This window comes from Panthera leo, chromosome D3, assembly GCF_018350215.1.
Source record: "Panthera leo isolate Ple1 chromosome D3, P.leo_Ple1_pat1.1, whole genome shotgun sequence".
Lineage (NCBI taxonomy): Eukaryota > Metazoa > Chordata > Mammalia > Carnivora > Felidae > Panthera > Panthera leo.
Window position 1 is genome coordinate 93,800,718 of NC_056690.1, and position 17,791 is coordinate 93,818,508.

Here is a 17,791-nt window from a genome sequence, read left to right on the forward strand (position 1 = left end):
AATGACGCCAGAAGAATCGGACATCCACGTGCAAAAGAGCGAACTTGCACCTGTAGCCTCATACCGTACACAAAAATCTCAAAATTGATCCTGGAATTAAATGTACAAGCTAAAACGATAAACACGTAGTAAATAACATAAGAGGAAAATCTTCAAGACCTTAGATTACGCAAAGATTTTTTAGATATGATACCAAAAAACCTAGTCCAATATCTAAAAAGGGGCAAATGAGACCCCATCAAAATGCAAATTTTATTCTGCTTCGAAAGAACTATTCAGAAAATGAGAAGACAAACAATTGACTAAGGAATATAGTTGCAAAATACGTATCTGATCGAGGGCTCGTATCCAGAATGTACCAGAGGTCTTATCTCAACAATAAGAAGACAGCCTAGACAAAAACTGGCATCTAAGATTTAAGTAGACGTGTGAACGGCCAATAAGCACGTGCAGATATGCTCAACGTCGTCAGTCACCAGGGAGGGCAGCTGTGACACCGACACAGAGGTGATTTTGTACCCAGTGGAGGGAGTCTGATAAGCAAGAATGGCAGCGGCACACTTGGGAAAGGGCAGAGGAAACGGGAGCACAGTTGTGTCCCGTGGCCCATCCGTTCCACGCTTCAGTATCTGCCCACGAGAAGTCAGCACCGACGTCCACACAAGGCCTTGCGTGCAGATGTTCTCAGCAGCAGCATTTTTAACGCCCGAACATCTGAGACAACCGAGTGTCCAGCCCCTGGACCACAGACGGGAAAGGCATGTCACAACCAGACGATGGAGTGTTACTCAGCCAGAAGGAGGATTGACGTGCTAACACACACTCCAGCGTGGTGCACCTGGAAAACACAAGGCCGAGTCAAAAAGCTGGACACAAACACCCCCTGTTACGTGGCTCCGTCCGTGTGAACGTGTCCAGAAGAGCCAGACCTCCAGGGATGGCTTTAGGTCTGCATCTGTTACGGGGCTTAAGGAGCTTCCTTCCAAAGTCACCCACGTTTGTTAACACACTCGATGCCAGAGGCAGAACGGCTCTTTTGAAGCTGAAGGCTTGTGTGTGTCACGTACGGTTTTTCCTTTGTGGAACACGTACGGTCCTCGGACTCCTTTCTTAAGGACAGCTGGGAGACAATTCTGTTTGTATGTGGCATAAACACAATGCTGGCGGTCGAATTTCTCGGGGGGCGCAAAACTGCGTGTGCTTCCACATTATCCCCTATTTAGCCGACGTAGGGACCTTTTGGGGGCACGGCCAGTGAGTGGTACCAGGGGCCGCTCCGTTGGTTGCCTCGTGGCGGCGTCCTCGATCTCCCACCGTCGGGCATGCAGCCTGTCCATCGGTTTCCATGTCGGGTGGGTGCACGGAGCTGGGAGTCCCTGTACCTTTCTCTGCTTGAATTTTGAAGCAGGGTTCTTCCTTCCTTGCAGATTATAACGCGGACACTTACACACACTACAGAACAAAGAAGGCCTGTTCCTTTCTGAAACATCCGCCCTTATCGGGCCCAGGGGACCCCGGCTAATCAGAGCCTGATACTGCGCACAATGGGCCGAGTCAGCCAGACCACTCCCCGCCCTGGGCGCACGCTGTCGCTGCAGAGCCAGCGGCCGGTGTTCTTTTGTTCTGAAATGGGGCAGACAGTGCAGGATGCAGTCATCGGGCCTGGGGGCGGCGTTATCAGCCCCCCGGCCGTCCTCTCTCCCACCCAAGGGTGCAGGCTTCCCCAGCACTCGGCCCTATCAGGCCCCACAGCTGCTGTTAGTTTAGATACGGCAGGAAGTGGGCCCGGAGGACAGTGGCAGTTGATGGCCCTCGGCGGCGTCCAGAAACGCCTGTGATTTGCCTCGGGTCTGGCTCTAGCCCGAGTCCACCGCAGGGGGGAAAGGGGGAAAGTGCCACAGAGACACCGTCTGGCCACACAGATGTAGGGGAGCCTGGCTGCCACCTGGGGCCTTGGCTGGTCACTCAGAGCGGGCAGCTGGGCCTGAGAGCCCAAAGTGGGACCCGCGCACGGGCAGCACCCTTCAAACCAAAAGGAAGAAGCCTGGGACCCCGGACCTGTGCACTTCCTCCGGCTAGCCCGTGTAGCTCTTTGTTGTGGAAATGGCTACAGACCTGTCAAGACCCCAGGGAAAGCCTTGTTGTCCGGCCCCTCTGTCCTTTCTGCCCCTGACACGGGCAGATGGTTCTGATGGGGCTGAGAGCCGTGGCCCAGAGACAGCTGGGCTGGAAACCGGGGGCAGGTCCTGGCCGGCGGTCCGCATCACGATGGGTTCCCCGCCGGGGTGGCTCTGAGAAGTCCACGGGCTCGGCGCTGCCTGCGCCGGGACCCTCTGGGTGGGGCAGACCTTTCTCCCCCACCGGCCCCTCTCGGGCTTGTGCTGGAACCGGTTTCCAGAAGGGACTCCAGATAAGACAGTGGCGCCGTTACGGCCCTAGCCGGCATCTGAGAACCTTTCTCGTGAGAAATTGCATCTCGGGACATTTCCCCTGAATTGCCATCCCCAAACGAGATCGGGGAACAGGGAGCGTGCCCCTGGCCGCGGCACGGCTGCGTCCCGGGTGGGGAAGGCCGTGCTGTGCCTGCTGCTCTTGGCACACCTCCCCGCCTTCACGGTGTCAAACCTCGAGTCGCCTTCATTTGCACTTTGCTTTTTTTTTTTCCACGGTAGCTGTTGCCAGCAAGCCGTAAACTACCGTATATCACTCAGATTTAAGAACCTAAACTTTAAAACAAATTAAACTCTTGTTGACATTGTAATAAAAATCAGAATGGAACCAAGTGGCTCAGTAGAAGCAAACTTCAATTATTTTTGTGGATTTAAGATTGTTTTCTGGGATTCCCAGACTCCCAGCACAGCGAAGTTATTTCCTCTTGGCAGATGGCTGGACAGCAGAAGGGCGGTGGACGGAGGGAGGGCGGTGGCGCTGGGCCGTGCGGCCTGCCCGTCAGCGGCGGGCTCGCTCTGGCTTCGGCGGGGGTGTCTGCGGCCACACTTGATAAAGCCACAGGACAGCTTGCAGTGCTGGGGCTGGGAGAGGGGCATGCCCACATTTTTTTTATGCACTTGAATTTAAGAAAAGCGCCCAAAACCTGCTTGTCAAGGTCTGGCCGCTCATCGAGTGTTTGTCTGGATTAAAAGCGTGGGAAGCACGCGTCGGACTGTCGTGGCGAACTTTGTCCAAACGCTGGAAAGTGCACAGAGCGGCCGCACCCGCCCTCCGCTCCCCTGGTCCTTATCTCTCATCACCCGTTAACCACGGTGTTGATGCTCTGTCACTCTCAGAGATGGAAACGGTGGTTTCCACGGGACCAAGTGCCAGCTTTCCATCCTGCGTGCAGCTTCCTGTCCCGATAGGGCGGAATGAAGTATGGCACGGAGACCTACGGATGGAAACTGGGTGATTGATCACTTTGGTGAGCATTTCCCCGGAGGCGTGGCAGGCTCCCTGGGGGTGCCTTTTGACCTGGGCTTTCAAGCGAGCCTTTTACCAGAATCGGCCCTTCCCTGGCCTGCCGCTTCCTCCTCTGTTCTGCTTCCTGTTTCTGTGTTTTCAAGGCCAGGTGGGCAGTGGGGCCCAGTGCACACGGCCCGGAGCCGTCCCCAGCTGCCGCCCTGCTAGGTCGGCAGAGCCTGGCGTTGGGGAGCCGGCGGGGGTGGCCGGGCACCGGCACGGCTCCTACCTGCCGCCAAGGCGCAGCCGGGAGGAGGCCCCTCTGCGCTGGGAGGAGCTGGGACCTGGAGTGTGGGCTTTGCCGAGCAGACGGCATCCAGCACATTCATTAAATGCTGGGAAGGTGAGGAGAGCTTCAGGACGCACAACCCTCTGGGCGGTTTCTTCCTGGCGCCCCTCGGTGTCCCGAGCTGCAAAGAGCAGGGCCCTGGGCACCGGGAGCATCTTTGCAGACACTCGGGGGACTCTTAGAGCAGCTCTGGTCACCGTTGCATCGGTGACCTCCACTTGAGCAGGGCTTCCTGAAGTCAGCACTCAGATGGGTGCGTGGAAGTGTGGCCAGACCTCTGGCCACTTGTGGGGAAGGTGGAGCCGTGGTGGAGGGGCTGACCTCGGGCGCCTAGGCCTGCACTGTGCCCGGGACCCCGGACCTGTCCACTTCGTCCGGCTAGTCCGTGTAGCTCTTTGTTGTGGAAATGGCCACAGACCCGTCAAGACCCCGGGGAAAGCTCAGACACTGCTTTGCCGTAAAGTTACCCACGCCCGATACAGCGCCCCTTCAGTCTGAGCTAATGTCTGTTGTGCACGCATATTTCTAAATAGCTCGTTCTCTGCACGTTGCCTCCTTTTGAGGACACATGTTAAGGCTTCTCCGGAAGCCATTGTAGATAAACGGAGAGAGAGTTAATGCCAGATTTTGCAAATGGGTGGCTCATAGCCCCACCAAAAGGAAGAAACCCGGCAGACGCGAGCCCGCCACGTGGCTGGGCGGTGACGTCGGCCCGGCCTGAGCAATAAATGCCCAGAAGCCTCCGGTGAGACTGTTACTTAGCTCTCGCTCGGTCTCCTGGAAACTCACGCAGAGGATCCGTTCAACTTCCGAAAGAGGACATAACAAACAATATTTGCAGATCCCTCACTCTGTTCCGGCATCGCGGGGCCTTCAAAACACACGCACACCTCGGTTCTCTGGCTCCTCGAAAATTAGAGGGGAGTGGGCAGAGGAGGTCAGGCAGCTGACGATAGTCACAGTTGAAATAGCGGTTCGAGAAGACAGAGCCAAGCTGCCGGACCGCTGATGACCGCGCGCTTGCCTTGAGTCTGGGGACCTAGAGGTGGTTTTGGGAGGACTTTTCAGGAGAGTGAGACAGGCTGGGTTGTAACAGGCTGTAACCTGTCCCGTGTCTGCTCCACGTGGACAGCCGCAGATGCGTGGGCCTCTGAAAGACGTGACCCGTCTCCAGGCTTGGGTTCCGTCGGGAGTTCGGAGCAGGTAGACTCCCCCCGGAAAGCAGCTCTGAGAAAGCTGCAGACCCAGGCGGGGTGCTTCCGCGGGCCCCCCGCGTCCTTCCCGCGTTCGGGCGACGGCTCGGGTCTGTCCTTTCGAGGAGGGTCGGAAATGGCGGTTCCACCTGAGGCCTCTGGCCGAGAAGTGGTCTTCGGGAGCGCAGTGACACAGCCAGACCGCTCCTCTTGGTGGACCAGGGGCGCGCGGTTATTACATAAAGTCAATTAGAGCGCATACATGCCGGTCCTGCTGATTTGATTTAGAACTCACGAAAGCTCCAGTAATGGGCAATTACAAGAAACTTAATGGCCCTTTATACTGAATGCAGCTTCCGTGGCACCTAATATGCTGTGATGAATTACTCATTATGTGCAGTGTTGGAATAGCTTCTATAAAGATTAATAATCAGATAATCAATACAAAAATTCAATCTTGGGTGTTTTTCCACTCCAGGGTCAATATGTCCTCCAGACCAGGGACCTGTTCCCTGGGCTGTATTTGGCGGCCGCTCCCTCTCAGTTCAGTTGTCTCTTCCACACACAGAATCTCTGAGAGGAACTTACCAGCTCGGTTTTGCACACGGTTTTCTTCCTGCGTTCTGTGATTTTTCTGTTCAGATCTTCACAGAATAAAGAAGCAGGCTTCGCTGCTGGTCGGTTTTCTCAATACTCACAGGAACAATTCCTACCCTCAAGGTGGGCTCAGACCAATGGGGCCCGTGAGCACGGGAGTGGCAGCAGGTGGCCCTCCCCCGGGGGGCCAGGAGAGCCAGGAGCGGGACGCGGGCGTCCCGGGTGGCAGGGTGAAAAGGTGTCTTGGTGCAGAGGACATCGCTGGGGGTGGGCGCTGCCGTGGGATGGCCTCGGCCGCCCAGCAGCTTTCCCAGGTAGCAGCCGAGGCGCCTAGGCTGACCGGCAGTCACCGGCTCCTCCCGGGCTCCAGCTTGCCTCTGAAGACGGTGTTGGCATTTAATTATGAAAGTTTCAGACGCGTGCAAGATACGATGAATAGTGCGGTGGGTCCCCAGGGCCCTCACCCAGGTCCACACTCGGGGCGGGCAGGACACGGCACTCTGTTCCTTCTCTGCCCTGTAGCGGTCGTTGCTGAGATCGCAAGGACCCGGGTCCTGGACCTCGTGTCTGCCGCCTGCCATCCCGCAGGTACAGACGGCTGTTTAAGCGACCACTTTCTTACGTGATTACAGCAGGGCAGCCCCGCCTGACAGAATTACTCATGGTTCTCTGGTAAGGTGAGGATCTACTTCAAACTCACATTAACCGATAAGGTGTGGTTTCACTTCCCGTGAAGCCAGGAACAGGTGGGCTTGAGCCTTTCCTCTGCCTCCGTGATGAGCGGCCTCTTCTGACCAAACCCGGCAGCTGCCAGGCGGGTGGAGGGCGCTTGGCCTGCGCTCGGCCGGCGGGCGGTCTGGTGCGGCCTGCCGAGGCCCAGCCGGTGCACCGTCGTGTGGACGCTGCCGATGCCCGCAAAGGATCGGGAGCCACTTGCTTCGTTAGCGCCTTTTGTGTTGAGGACACCGCCTGGTGTCCCCGGGCAGGGAGACAGGAGGCAGCAGCCCGATGGTCTCTCTGTCTCTCTCAGTCCACTTCACGTTGTTATTTTTTAATTAAAGGCAGCTTTTTCGGTCTTTTATTTTTTCATTTCTGTTAATTCTGCGTGAATAGAAATTGTATATTTCGGGGGAATGTGTTTTCTAGCAGCACAAAGAAAGCCCTGGAAAAACGCTGGTGGTTTAGTGATCCCCAGGAGCGACTGTGGGGTGAGTTTGGCGTGGATACAAAAATGGGCCAGGTGATAGGGGAGCATACGCCCGCCACACGCCCGCGGAACCCCCCAGTCACGTGGCCGGCCCGGTCCCCACGGAGGCTGGAGTTTCCACACGGGCGTTCGCATTATCTGGAGTATTCGGGCTAAATAAGGAAGCAGGCACTGAAGGCAGGAAAATTATTCTGTTTTAATGGCTGACAGTCCCGTGTGACAATAGTATCTGCCAGTGCCAGCCCCACACGCAGTCGGGAGGGTCATGTTTTATTAAAACCGTGACTTGTTGTCACTCAGACTTCGCCGTCCCGGTCCCTCCTTCCAAAAATAGCAGGCCCCGTGGCAGTGGCTTATTATGATTAAAAAGATAAAAATAAGTGAAGGCTGAAATGGGTCCAGGACACCCGAGGTAACACGGGAACTTACTTTTTAATGAAACTTGAGAGACGGCCTCATTTTCCACCGCCTCACAAAGCGTCTTTGAAAAAAGTCAGAAAAGTAAAACAGGACTTCGGTGATGTTGCAACTCTGCATTTTCAGAATTGCCATGGTTGTGACAGTCCTGCAGAACGGCACCTGCTCTCGCCCGAGGCCGTGCGGGGCCGGGGACAGCACCGGCCACGCCAGGTGGGGCCGCGTGGACGCTGAGCCCGCCGTCCACACCAGGCCACGGACGGAGCGCCCACCTGTGAACGAGGAGGTAGGGACGGCGGACTTTGTAAGACGCTGCCTCTTTTAAGAAATTAAAACCCCGCACGAGAGACGGCTCCGGCTCTCTTCAGCGCCCACCCGTGCTCGGGGGGAACAAAAGCGTGTTCTTCTCTGCTCCTACCTTTCCAAGCGGTGGCTTTTATCGTGACGTTTTCACGCACTGCCCACCCCTGCCGCAATGCTTTCAGTCACCAAGGAGGTCTGGCTCCGTCTGTGCAGCGGCGCATGTGAACACCGTGTGTCCAGCAGACCACCGACCGCGTGGACCACGCCCTCCGCACGGAAGGTCTCGGCAGCGAGGACCCGCGCGCTCGTTAGGGTTTGCGTCCGGTGGCCTCCGCGTCCCAGAACCACTGGCCGTGGAGAGGTTCACACGGCAGACACTACCTGGCCAGCGATATTTCTGGTTGCGCTGCTGTCTGCCTAAATTATCATCCTCTCGGGTTACAGCGCTAACTTTAGCTAACGGTGTATTTTCTGGGAAAGTTAGCAAATACTTTTTAAAATTATCTTTTAGTTATAGGAATGGGGAAAACGGCCTTCCTGTTTTGTTTTGCTCCTCACAAAGCTATTTTGGCTCTCCCTTAAAAATAAAAATGTCTCTGATGAAGGGCACGCATTTTGCCGTCCCTCAGAAAAAACTGAGTAAGCGCGTACCAACCACCCTCGTACGTTTCTTTACACGCGGTACGTAATTTGGCCGTGAGCTTCGAGCGGGCCCACGGGACGAGACAGTGCCGCTGTGGCCACAGGACCTGTGCCCAGAACTTAATCCTGTGTGGATCCTTCAGGCCTGTTTGTTTCCCACGTGGCTTGTGTTTAAAGGACAGCGATGGCTTTTGAAAAGTCGTCCTCTTCGTGAAAAAGCGGCATCGTGGCCTGTCCTCAAACCAGAAATGAAAAAGGAACAGTGGCCCTGCCAGGCTGACTGTGAATTTTTAAAACTTCCCGGGACAACTGTCTCCTTAGCAGAACTAACCTCACTATCGGAAAGGAGGAAGATGCTTTAAAAATGTGTTTTACGTAATCAAGTTAACGAGTACCGACGCAATCGATATTTTTTTCAAACGGCAGACGCGAGAGTGTTACTTGTGAAGTATAGCCCTTAGCCATCTTCACTGAACTTTTTTAAAGCAAAGATGACGCCGTGTGGCTGGGGGAACGTTGCCGAACTGGATTTCTTACTCCCGAGGCCCAAACCCAGCTCCCGAGGAAGTCGGCCCAGTGTCTGTGTGGACACCCGCCTCTCCCGTGTCCTCCCTCCCCGAAGCCCCGCACGTGGGCCCCACGACCCTGATGGGTTGGTTCCTGCCAGGGAGAGGGGACAGAGACCCCCCCGCCCACGGTCCCAGGCCTGTGGGGCCAGGCAGAGGCAGCCCGGGGGCGTCCGTTCAGTTGTTTCGCCCCGGGCGACACTCAGGGCTGCGTCCGGGGCTGTCGGCGCTCTGTGACAGACACGGGGCGCGCGGCCCGTGTTTGCGTTAGCCCACGACACGCCTACACGGAGAGGTGCTCTGATCCTGTAAAGAACGCACACGCTGTGCAGGAAATACTGAAACTCAACACACGGAAATGACCCCCGCCTCTCGGCACCGTTGTGAGTCTCTGTGAGCGCGCGTGCAGCGTGGCCTAGCCCAGGCCTCCGCTGACATGCCCGAAAGTCCATTCTTCCCACGGACAGGAAACTGAAAGTTCACTGGAAAGTGCCAGTCCTGTGGCACGTCGGCTTTGGAAGCAGGCTGGCTGAGCACGCGCTGGGCGCGTCGACGCGTCCCCCTGCCGTTCAGAAAGCCAGCCTGGAGAGCCTGTCCCCAAGGAGGCCGTCGCTCAGGCCGCTGACGATGCTGTGTAAGGCCTGGAGCGTCCCCTGCCCTCTCTGGGCCCATCTTCGAAGAACGATAATAACATCCACCTCCCAGAGGGCTGGGGAGGGTGCTGTCTTACGCTCGGCACGCACAACTCCAGCCGGGAGGTCGGTTTCTCCGTTCGGCGTGGTCACGGCATCCCCGACTCAGAGGGCAGAGAGGGGTCTCGGCCAAGCCCCCTTGTCGTGGAGGAGACCCGCAGGCTCCAGTCAGGCGCAGGGGCAGGGTGAGGACAGGACCCAGGTCGTCTTCCTCCGGCCCTCCCGCTGCTGCGTCCGCCCCAAGAGCGAGTGTCTGGGGCACAAAGAGCTCACGTCAGGTTTTCCGGGGAAGGTCACAGGCCTCCGTTCATGAATCTCTGACCCGGCGTTTAAATGGTGCGGCAATCACGTGAAGGGACTTGAGTTCTGAGAAAGTTAGAGGATCGTGGGACCACGAGGAGTTGTGGGCTTTGAAGTGGCTTCATTCACGGCCCCGGGCACCCCCCCACCCCGCACAACAGGGGTCGGGCCGCCTTTCAAAACGAGCACCACCTACATGCTGGGTCGTTTCTGTCACTTTCTGGGGATTGCTTTCCCTCCCAGAGTCTGGTTCTATTTTAACTCTGATCGCACAGCGTCCTATAGTTCTTAGGATCTAAGGGACACACTGTCAGGACCCCGGGTCTCCTTTCTAGTCTTAGGATGCCGTCATCACTTCCAAGCCCCTGTCATTTAAAGTCAAGTACAGATGCACACACCATCACTTCTTCCCTCAGGGTAGGAAGGAGGGCTGTCGCGGAGGAAGTGTGGGGGCCGAAAAGATGGACGGCACCCTCCTCCCCAGGCCGGCGACGAGCAAGCTGCCTCGGAGGCCGAGAGAGGCCCCCACGGGCAGGCAAGGTGTGTTGACAGCGGGCGGCTGTGCCGGGCCGTCACATCGGAAAAACAGACTTAAAACCGGTCGAGTGGGCACACGTGGCGAGAGCAGGGCCCGTGTCAGGCGGGCAGCGTCGTGTCAGGGCCTCCGGCAGACCGTCCGTGCGGCGCCTGGGACCGCCGTGCCACGCCGCTGGGATTTCTGAATGAAGTTTCCCGTACGGCGTGTCAGCAAACCTCTGGCTTTGATATCTGTGTGATCGAGTTGAGGGCGGTCAGTTCCCTTTGCTGTTTGTTTCAGAGCAAAGGAAATGCTGATGTGCGGTGTTCGTTCTGACGATGCAGTGGAAAATTGGTGGCCGTACAGACACCGAGTGGTTCCTGGTTCCTCCGGTCGCTTGCTTCTTCTCCTCCTTGAAAAAAAAAATTTTTTTTTCAAGGCACAGAACAGCTAGTACAGGAGAAATGAATGAAAAAAAGTAGGTGTTTTTAGCACAAACGGAACAGAATGCCACATCTGTGTGCATGGCGCCAGTGGGGGGTGGTGTTTTAAGAGAAGCCGCGGAAGAGGGGAACGCGGCCCTGCCTTCGGCCCTTCCCCACCCTTCACGCCGGGTTCTGAGCCCCGAGCAGCCCTGCGGGCACAGAGGGGACCAGGGGCAGGGGCAGAGTAGAGGCCAGGCTGGGAGGAGGGGGCCTGGCGGGCGCGGGCGCGGACCCTGGGCTGGCGGAGCTCCTCACCCGTGAGCCCGAGGGCCGCCGTGGCCACTTGCCGAGCCTCCCTCCCACTCTCTGCTTCCAAACCTGCGACCGCAGCGTCTGCCTCCCTCCTGGGACTGTCGCGGGGGACGGCAACGGTGCGCGTGCGTGTGTGTGGGGAGCGGAGGGGGCTGCCTACGTGCGGGGCCGACCTGCCCCGTGCTGGTTCCTGACATTCTGATTGAGATCCTTGGCCGCTTTCACAAACCAGGAATTCCGAAAAGGGGAAACTGGGCTTATAAGCGAGGCGTCAAGAAGGAAAACATGTTCAGTGAGGTTCAGACCCTCGCCGCCCCCTTCGGTCACGTTGTCTCAGGAGAGTCCGACAGAAGCGCACCAGGGGTAAACCGAGGCCATTTCACTACAGCACGAGGCTGTAAAGTCCGTTTTTTTTCAAAATGGTGTTGAAAAGGAAACTCGTTAGATGAAAATACAAAAATTTTACTTTAGAAAGGACCCTTCACTGATTACTTTGCGAACTTATTTGTAAATCGCCGCGAGATCTGTGTGTGTTGCTGGAAGGTTCCAGTGACGGTGGACAGGTAACGTGAGCGGAGGTGAGAGCGCGTGCCTGTGCTTTGTACGTTTTAGACTTTAAATGTTAAAAAAACACGAATTTTCTTTTCACTCCGTCTCAGATCTGCACATCGAGGTGGCTCGGGTGTGTGTGTGTGTGTGTGTGTGTATCCTGCACACGTATCCCAGAGTAAAACAAGAATTCAAACTGCCACAGAAGTTTCAGGAAAAAAAACAGTAGTTTCCACCTTGGGAGCGCTTGAGAGAAAACTTAAATACGAGGGAAAAAACCTTTCTCATTAAATTAAATTGTGGTATAACAGCTCACCACATCCTGCTGCAGGGACATCTGACACTAAGCAAAGCAAAGGTTCCTCTTTTAGGTGGCTGACAAGCTGCGAGGGTCACATGTTACCTGCAGTTCAAAATACTCGTACAGAGAAAAAACCCTTCGTGTCGGTGGAAAAGCTGAATAAGAAGATGGAAACTATCAGCAGAGAGGAGACACTGTAGGAAACCGTAACAGAGAGAAAACCGCCCCCAAAGTCACCAGCACAAGCCCCTGGGGGCGGCTGTGGACTCACGGGGCCTCGGAACCGTGACCTCACGGAAGACAAGTGGGAGGCCGTGGCCAGGGTGAGGCCAGGGGCGACGGGACCCCGCGTTCTCGTCCTCAACCCGGCCCTCGGAGCGCTCGGGCCCTGCCTGAGGTCCGTCTGGAGCGGGAGCCATCGTGGCTTTCCCCGCAAGGCCAAGGCACAGATTGTGAAACAGCGTGGCTGTGCGATTGTCCCGCCCTCAGTTGTGCGGCCGAGCTGTGCGGGGGACCTGGTCCACCTGCCCCTTCTGTCAGCTGCGGCTGCCCCGTGCGCTCCCGAGGGGACCTCAGGGCAGGTCCGAAGGGCGTTGGCGTGTGCGCGTGGGTCCTGAGCGCGGTGCTAAGGTGCCTGCCGCGCTGTGACGCTGCTCGACGGTGCCGGGCCTGGAGGACGGGGGCATCGGATGACCGCTCGCTTCCGGCCGGCCGTTGCTGGGAGGCAGGCGGGGCCGGTGACTTCTCAGAAACCCACGGACGCCAGTGACGGGCCAGGAGCACGGCCCTCCCAGCCCTCCTGAGACCCTCCTGCCAGCCTGGGTGGGGGCAGGTGCCAGGACAGAGGGCCGTGACGCGCTCCGCCGGGTCCCTGGGCCGCTCAGGGTGCGCTGAGTGATTTCCCTACCCCCACCCACCTCGGGCTCCCCCTTCAAGGTTCAGGTGACCCGGTGGGCAGCAAGGGGAAGCCCGCTCCTGAGGCTGCTTCCCCTTTTGTCGTGTCACACAGATGTTGTTTTTCCTGTGCTCTGTGTAACCCGGGCGAACTAGAAGATTCGTGGCTGCTTTGCTCAAGCCTCCCTTCTATTGGTTGTCCTTATCACCCGTCAGACGTCCCCACATTCCCAGATACGACTACCCCTCAGACCTCCCGACGTGTCCCTGCCATTATTACCCCTCGGACCTTCTGAAATGCCCCGTCACTGTTACCTCTCACACCTCCCCAACTTCCCCGATGTAATTACCCCTCAGACCTCCCCAATTCCCCATCGTTATTCCCCCTCAGACCCTCACACTTCCCCATCATTATTACTCCCTCTACCTTCCCACATTCTCCGGCATTATTACCCCTGTGACTTCCCCACATTTTCCCTCATTATTAACCATCAGGCCCCGCAGATTCCGTCATTTTTCTTTGTCTGGCTCCCTCACATCTCCGTCATTATAGCCCCTCAGAACGCCCCGACTTCCCGGTCATTATTGCCCCTGAGAACTTCCCCCCCACCTGGTCAGTGATCTCACTAGGGTCGCATCTCTGGTCTGAGACTTCGCTGTCCTTGGCAGTGGAAGGAGCAGTGACACCCAGACCCCCGTGTGTGTAACTGACAAGTCCGGCCCGTCCCTCAGGGCGTCCTGTCCAGGAGGGCGAGTCTGCACAAGCTGTCATGGCTGAGTGTTGCAGCCCCCGACCCAGGCAGGCCTGTGGTGGCCGGACCCCCCGTCCCACCGTGCCATCACCTGCCGGGCCCGGAGCCCAGACGTCGCCACGGACGCCCCCCAGACTTCCATCTGAAATTGGGTCAGGAAGGGCTCCTGGGCCCACCGGCCCGGTCAGCGTAGGAGGATGTGAGACTTTTAGACTTCTAAACCGCCCGGTGCCACGCCGGCCGTGGCGACGTGCTCTGTGGGGGGGTGGCGGTCGCCGCCTCTGCCAGCTGCCACCGCGGGGCTGGGCTTTCCGCACGCGGCTTCGTGCCGTCCTGAGGATGTCCCGCCTGCCCCGCGTGGTCCGGAGACACGCGAATGGCAGGAGGACCTTCTCCGCGCCAAGGCAGGGCCCCGAGGAAGCTCGCGCTCGTCATCCTTCTCTGTGCGAATGTTCTTCTGTGTCAGCTCTTCTGCAAAATACCAGCTGGACGCGCGCCTCTCGAAACAGAAGGCCCAGCAAGTGAAGCGGGAGGCAGAGGGGAGCTGTCGCTGGTGGCCCAGGCCCTTGTGCCCGTGCTCCAGGGGCCCGTGGCACCTGGGACCTTGGGAGCGCAGGGCAGTCTCGGGGTCAAGTGACGGGGGAGGCCGTGTGGTCCGGGCGGCGGAAGCGGGGAGCACCTCTCCCTGCCTTCCCAGGTGCCTCGGCCGCGCGCTTCTCAGGGCTCTCTAGCGGGCCTCGCAAAGCTGGGCGGCCAGAGTGTCGCAGAGAAACTGCGTGTGGCTGACCCCTGGGACGCTCCAGGGACGGGTGTTGTCCTGAGAGCTGGCCTGAGCAGCCGGGCCTCATCAGCAGCTGGGAAGAGTCACTCGCCCGGCGTGAGCCACGGCCCCTCCGGTGTTTTGTGCCTGAAGGTCAGTGCCATCTTCAGAGAAGGTGTGGCTCGTGCATCACGTCCGTGTCCCCGGCAGATGTGTCCTCTGCAGGCATGCTGGCCTGGCGCCCACTCTGGCCTGCTGTGCTTCTGGTGTTTGCATTGAGTGACTCATCCCACCCCCCACCCCATAGGCGGCCCCCTTGCAGGCCACGGGTGGGCCTGGGCACAGTGTGGGACGCCATGGCCCTGGGTCTGAGCCCGGGCTGCACCTTCGGGAAGAGCTGGTGGCCTGGGGCTTCGCGGGCAGGCTCCCGCCTGTGAAGCCGGGCTGTTATCAGCACCCATATGACACAGTTCCTGGTTCCCCCAACCCCGTTTTATTATTGTTGTTCTTAACAATAGTAGGGGTGTCGAAAGGGCATTTAGGGGAGGGGTGGGGGTGATGACAGGTGTGCCAGCTGCCGGCTGCAGGAAGCCGCCCTCGGACCCGCTGGGGCCTTTGCAGAAACACGCGGAATTTATCTGGGCGGCAAAGGGAAGCCCGGGCAGTTCCGTGACGTGAGCGTGTGCTCCCCACCCCCCAGTTCTCTTGGCAAAGTGGGCCGTGGGGACGCGTCCCCTGCCTGGGGGCCGGTCACGGGGTGGAGAGAGGGATGTTGTGCAGCTCGCTCACGATGGCCTTTGCCAGCTTCGCTCATTTCCTCTCCTGCTGCCAAAAACCACACGCTGATAGTGGACATGGACGAGGAAACAAAAATGGAGGAAGAGCCACAAACAAAGGGAGGCCCTGGCCGCTTTGTGGTCGGCCCTCCTCTCGGACGTGGCCTGTCCGACGACGAGAGCAAGGAGGGGGGTTCTCTGAGCATGGACTTCACGGGGGTGCCTCCACCTCTTCCCGTGGAGACGCCAGCTGTGCGCTCCTGCCCGGAGAAGACGCGCTCACGGCACCCGGACCGGCGCCTGGCGCCTCTCCCGGAGCCCGCCGTCGCGGGGCCGGTTCGCAACCGTGCTTCTGGACTAGAGTGGTAACCCGACCACCGCCGGCCCCTGGAGTCGTGGAGCCGGGTCCTGGGCAGCTGCGTGCTGCCGGCTCAGGGCACCCCAGGCCCGCGGTGGGGAGCAGGAAGGAATTCCATCCTGCCCAGAGACCCCCTGTCGTGGGCTCCGCGAGACTGCCCGAAAGCATGGCTGATGGGATTTCTGGTTCTTACATACGCTTCTGGGCAGAGCAGCGTTTCCTTAATGATTTCTCCGTTGTGTTTTCTTGCAGTAAATGAGATAATCCGGAACGATCTCTCCAGCACCAACATCTGATCGTAGCTGGCGACACGGAACTCGCTCCGAAGCCGCGTGGTGTCGACTCGGCCGCTGACCGTTGAGCTTCGGCACCAGGACTTCAAGTAAACTGAGCAGAGCCCTGGTGCCGGTCAGATCCCCGGCTTCATGAAGATTTGCATTGTCCGCTCACAGAAGCTGCCCGGCGGCTGGCGGGACGGGCCACTCCTCCCGTGTCAAGACTGAAAGGGGCGCGCCTCCCACGGGGGGACTCCAGTGCTGGAAGTGCCTTATTACGCAGACCCCAGCATCGGGGCGCCACGGGGGAGCCCTGAGTCTGCTACCAGGAGAGTATTTGTAGGAGCAGAAGCTATAAAGACACTTCATCCTGAGGCTTTCTCTTGTGTAAATTAGGAGAATACTGGCAAGCTAGGTAGGCATTGTGAGAAATACCTCACACGTGCTTCCTGCTTTTTCTCAGCTTTCCTCAGGCTGCAGCGTGCAATCTGTTGCCTCGTTCGGTGCATCGTAGAGACCTTCTGCTTTGTCCTCGCTCTCGTCACCTGCCCCCTCCCCCGTGTTACTGGAACCATAGGATCGTTAATTGTAGCATGCTAGGGTTTTGTTTTTAATCTGGCTTTGAGCGTAGCGCGCGTAAGATGATAGCACAAGATAGGCTGCTGGACGAAAAAAGAAGTCTGTCTGCCACACGACAGCTCTTGCATTTGCATGTATGTACAGATTGGGCACATATTTAAGTACAGATAATAACGACAGAGGCGGTGACGTCCGGTCTTTGCCCAGCGAGGGCTGCCGTGTCAGCAGCAGTAACCAGCGTCCGTTCCGGAAGGTGCATCTAAGACAAAGCCTGGCTTTTCAGCTGCGTGCACTGGGCCCACGTCCCTCCAGCGGGCCTTCGTCGTCTCGTGCCGTCAGCCGAGCACTTTAGAAAGCCGGGAGACGTGCGTTCGCAACGCCTGGATGCTACCAGACGGCAGGTGGGACAGTCACTGTAAATAACATCCCAAGAGGAGTGTAATATATTTGTTCAGCTGTAAGATTGTTACTTCACAGAAGCCTTATATCTCCGCTTCATCTAAGACAACGATTACCAAAAACGTTTTAACACGCAGCGACTGTAGTGTGTTTTCCGACTAGTTACTGTTAACGGATAGGTTAGTGTAAGCTTTACTACTGCGTTTGTGCAATTAACAGCTTATTACACGTTGTTCCTAGCAGTGGCCTGTTGTTCCACGTAACCAAAAAGCATGGTCTCATTGGCTAACCTAATAATTGTGCCTTAGGAATTCATGCCCCCTCATGGAACATGCCTGAATTGCACCCGCCGGCGGAGGTCGTAAGTTACAATAACGAAACATAACGTCACGGTAGAGAACGCTCTCCCGCAGAAACGATGATTTTAAAACTGCTCTTCAGTGTGGTTATGTCTTATTCTTGTCTGACTCCCAGAAAGGACACGGCCCCGAAAGCCACATCTGTAGCATTTGCACACAACTGCCACGGGCGACGGTGTATGGCTCCGCGTAGACGTGACCCCGCTTCTCCCAGGCTGCTGCCCCGCCCGTAGCCCAGACCGCAGCCCGCAGTTAGCGCCCCAGGACTCGCATGGAACACTGCTCGGTAGGCTGTCCTAAGGAGAGGAGACGTTTGGTATTTGTGTCCGCTGTCTGTGCTTAGGAAATAGATCCAATAAAGCAGTATTTTTTTGCCGGACGATCTTAGTCTGCCGGTGATTCATTACGTGCGCGGACCATCCTACCCGGCTCTCAGGGACTTCCTGCGGTATCTCCCTGTTCCGCTGGCATCTGCACGAAGCGCTGTGGGGCAGAGCCGCCCCGGCACGACCACAAAGCACCGGCTGCCCCTGCGGTGGGGTCCCCTCCTCCGCGTCCGAGGAGAGGCCTGCACGGAACACGGAAGAGGCGGCCGTGTGGCCGCGGCCGCAGATGCTCTAAACGCCGCGCTTCAGAGCCGCTCACCCAGGCCGGGCGGACGGGGAGCTTTCACTCGAGCCAAACGCTTCCACTCCGAAGGGCGACCCGGGCGAGGCTGTGGCCACGCGCACGCCCGCGTGCCACGCGGCCGTCACTTGGGAAGATGATGTGTGTCCGCAGACCTGTTGTCGCTCTGCTCGCTCCTTCCAGCTGCTCGGCCCCTTTCCCCACCAGACCCACTGCAGCTCAGGTAGGGAAACGCTGTCTAGCTGT

The 17,791-nt window shown here is 57.9% G+C and overlaps 1 protein-coding gene across 4 annotated transcripts in view; it reads left to right on the plus strand.

The window, feature by feature from the left end:
• Positions 1-17,297, plus strand: part of NFATC1 (nuclear factor of activated T cells 1) — a 105,392-nt gene extending 88,095 nt beyond the window's left edge. For all 4 annotated transcript variants that reach the window (XM_042909801.1, XM_042909804.1, XM_042909802.1 and 1 more), the window contains one exon: positions 15,559-17,297. In XM_042909801.1, the coding sequence (XP_042765735.1) occupies positions 15,559-15,602 (44 nt within the window). In that variant the 3' untranslated portion in view covers positions 15,603-17,297. The remainder of the gene's footprint in view (positions 1-15,558) is intronic.
• The last annotated feature ends 494 nt before the right edge of the window (positions 17,298-17,791 follow it).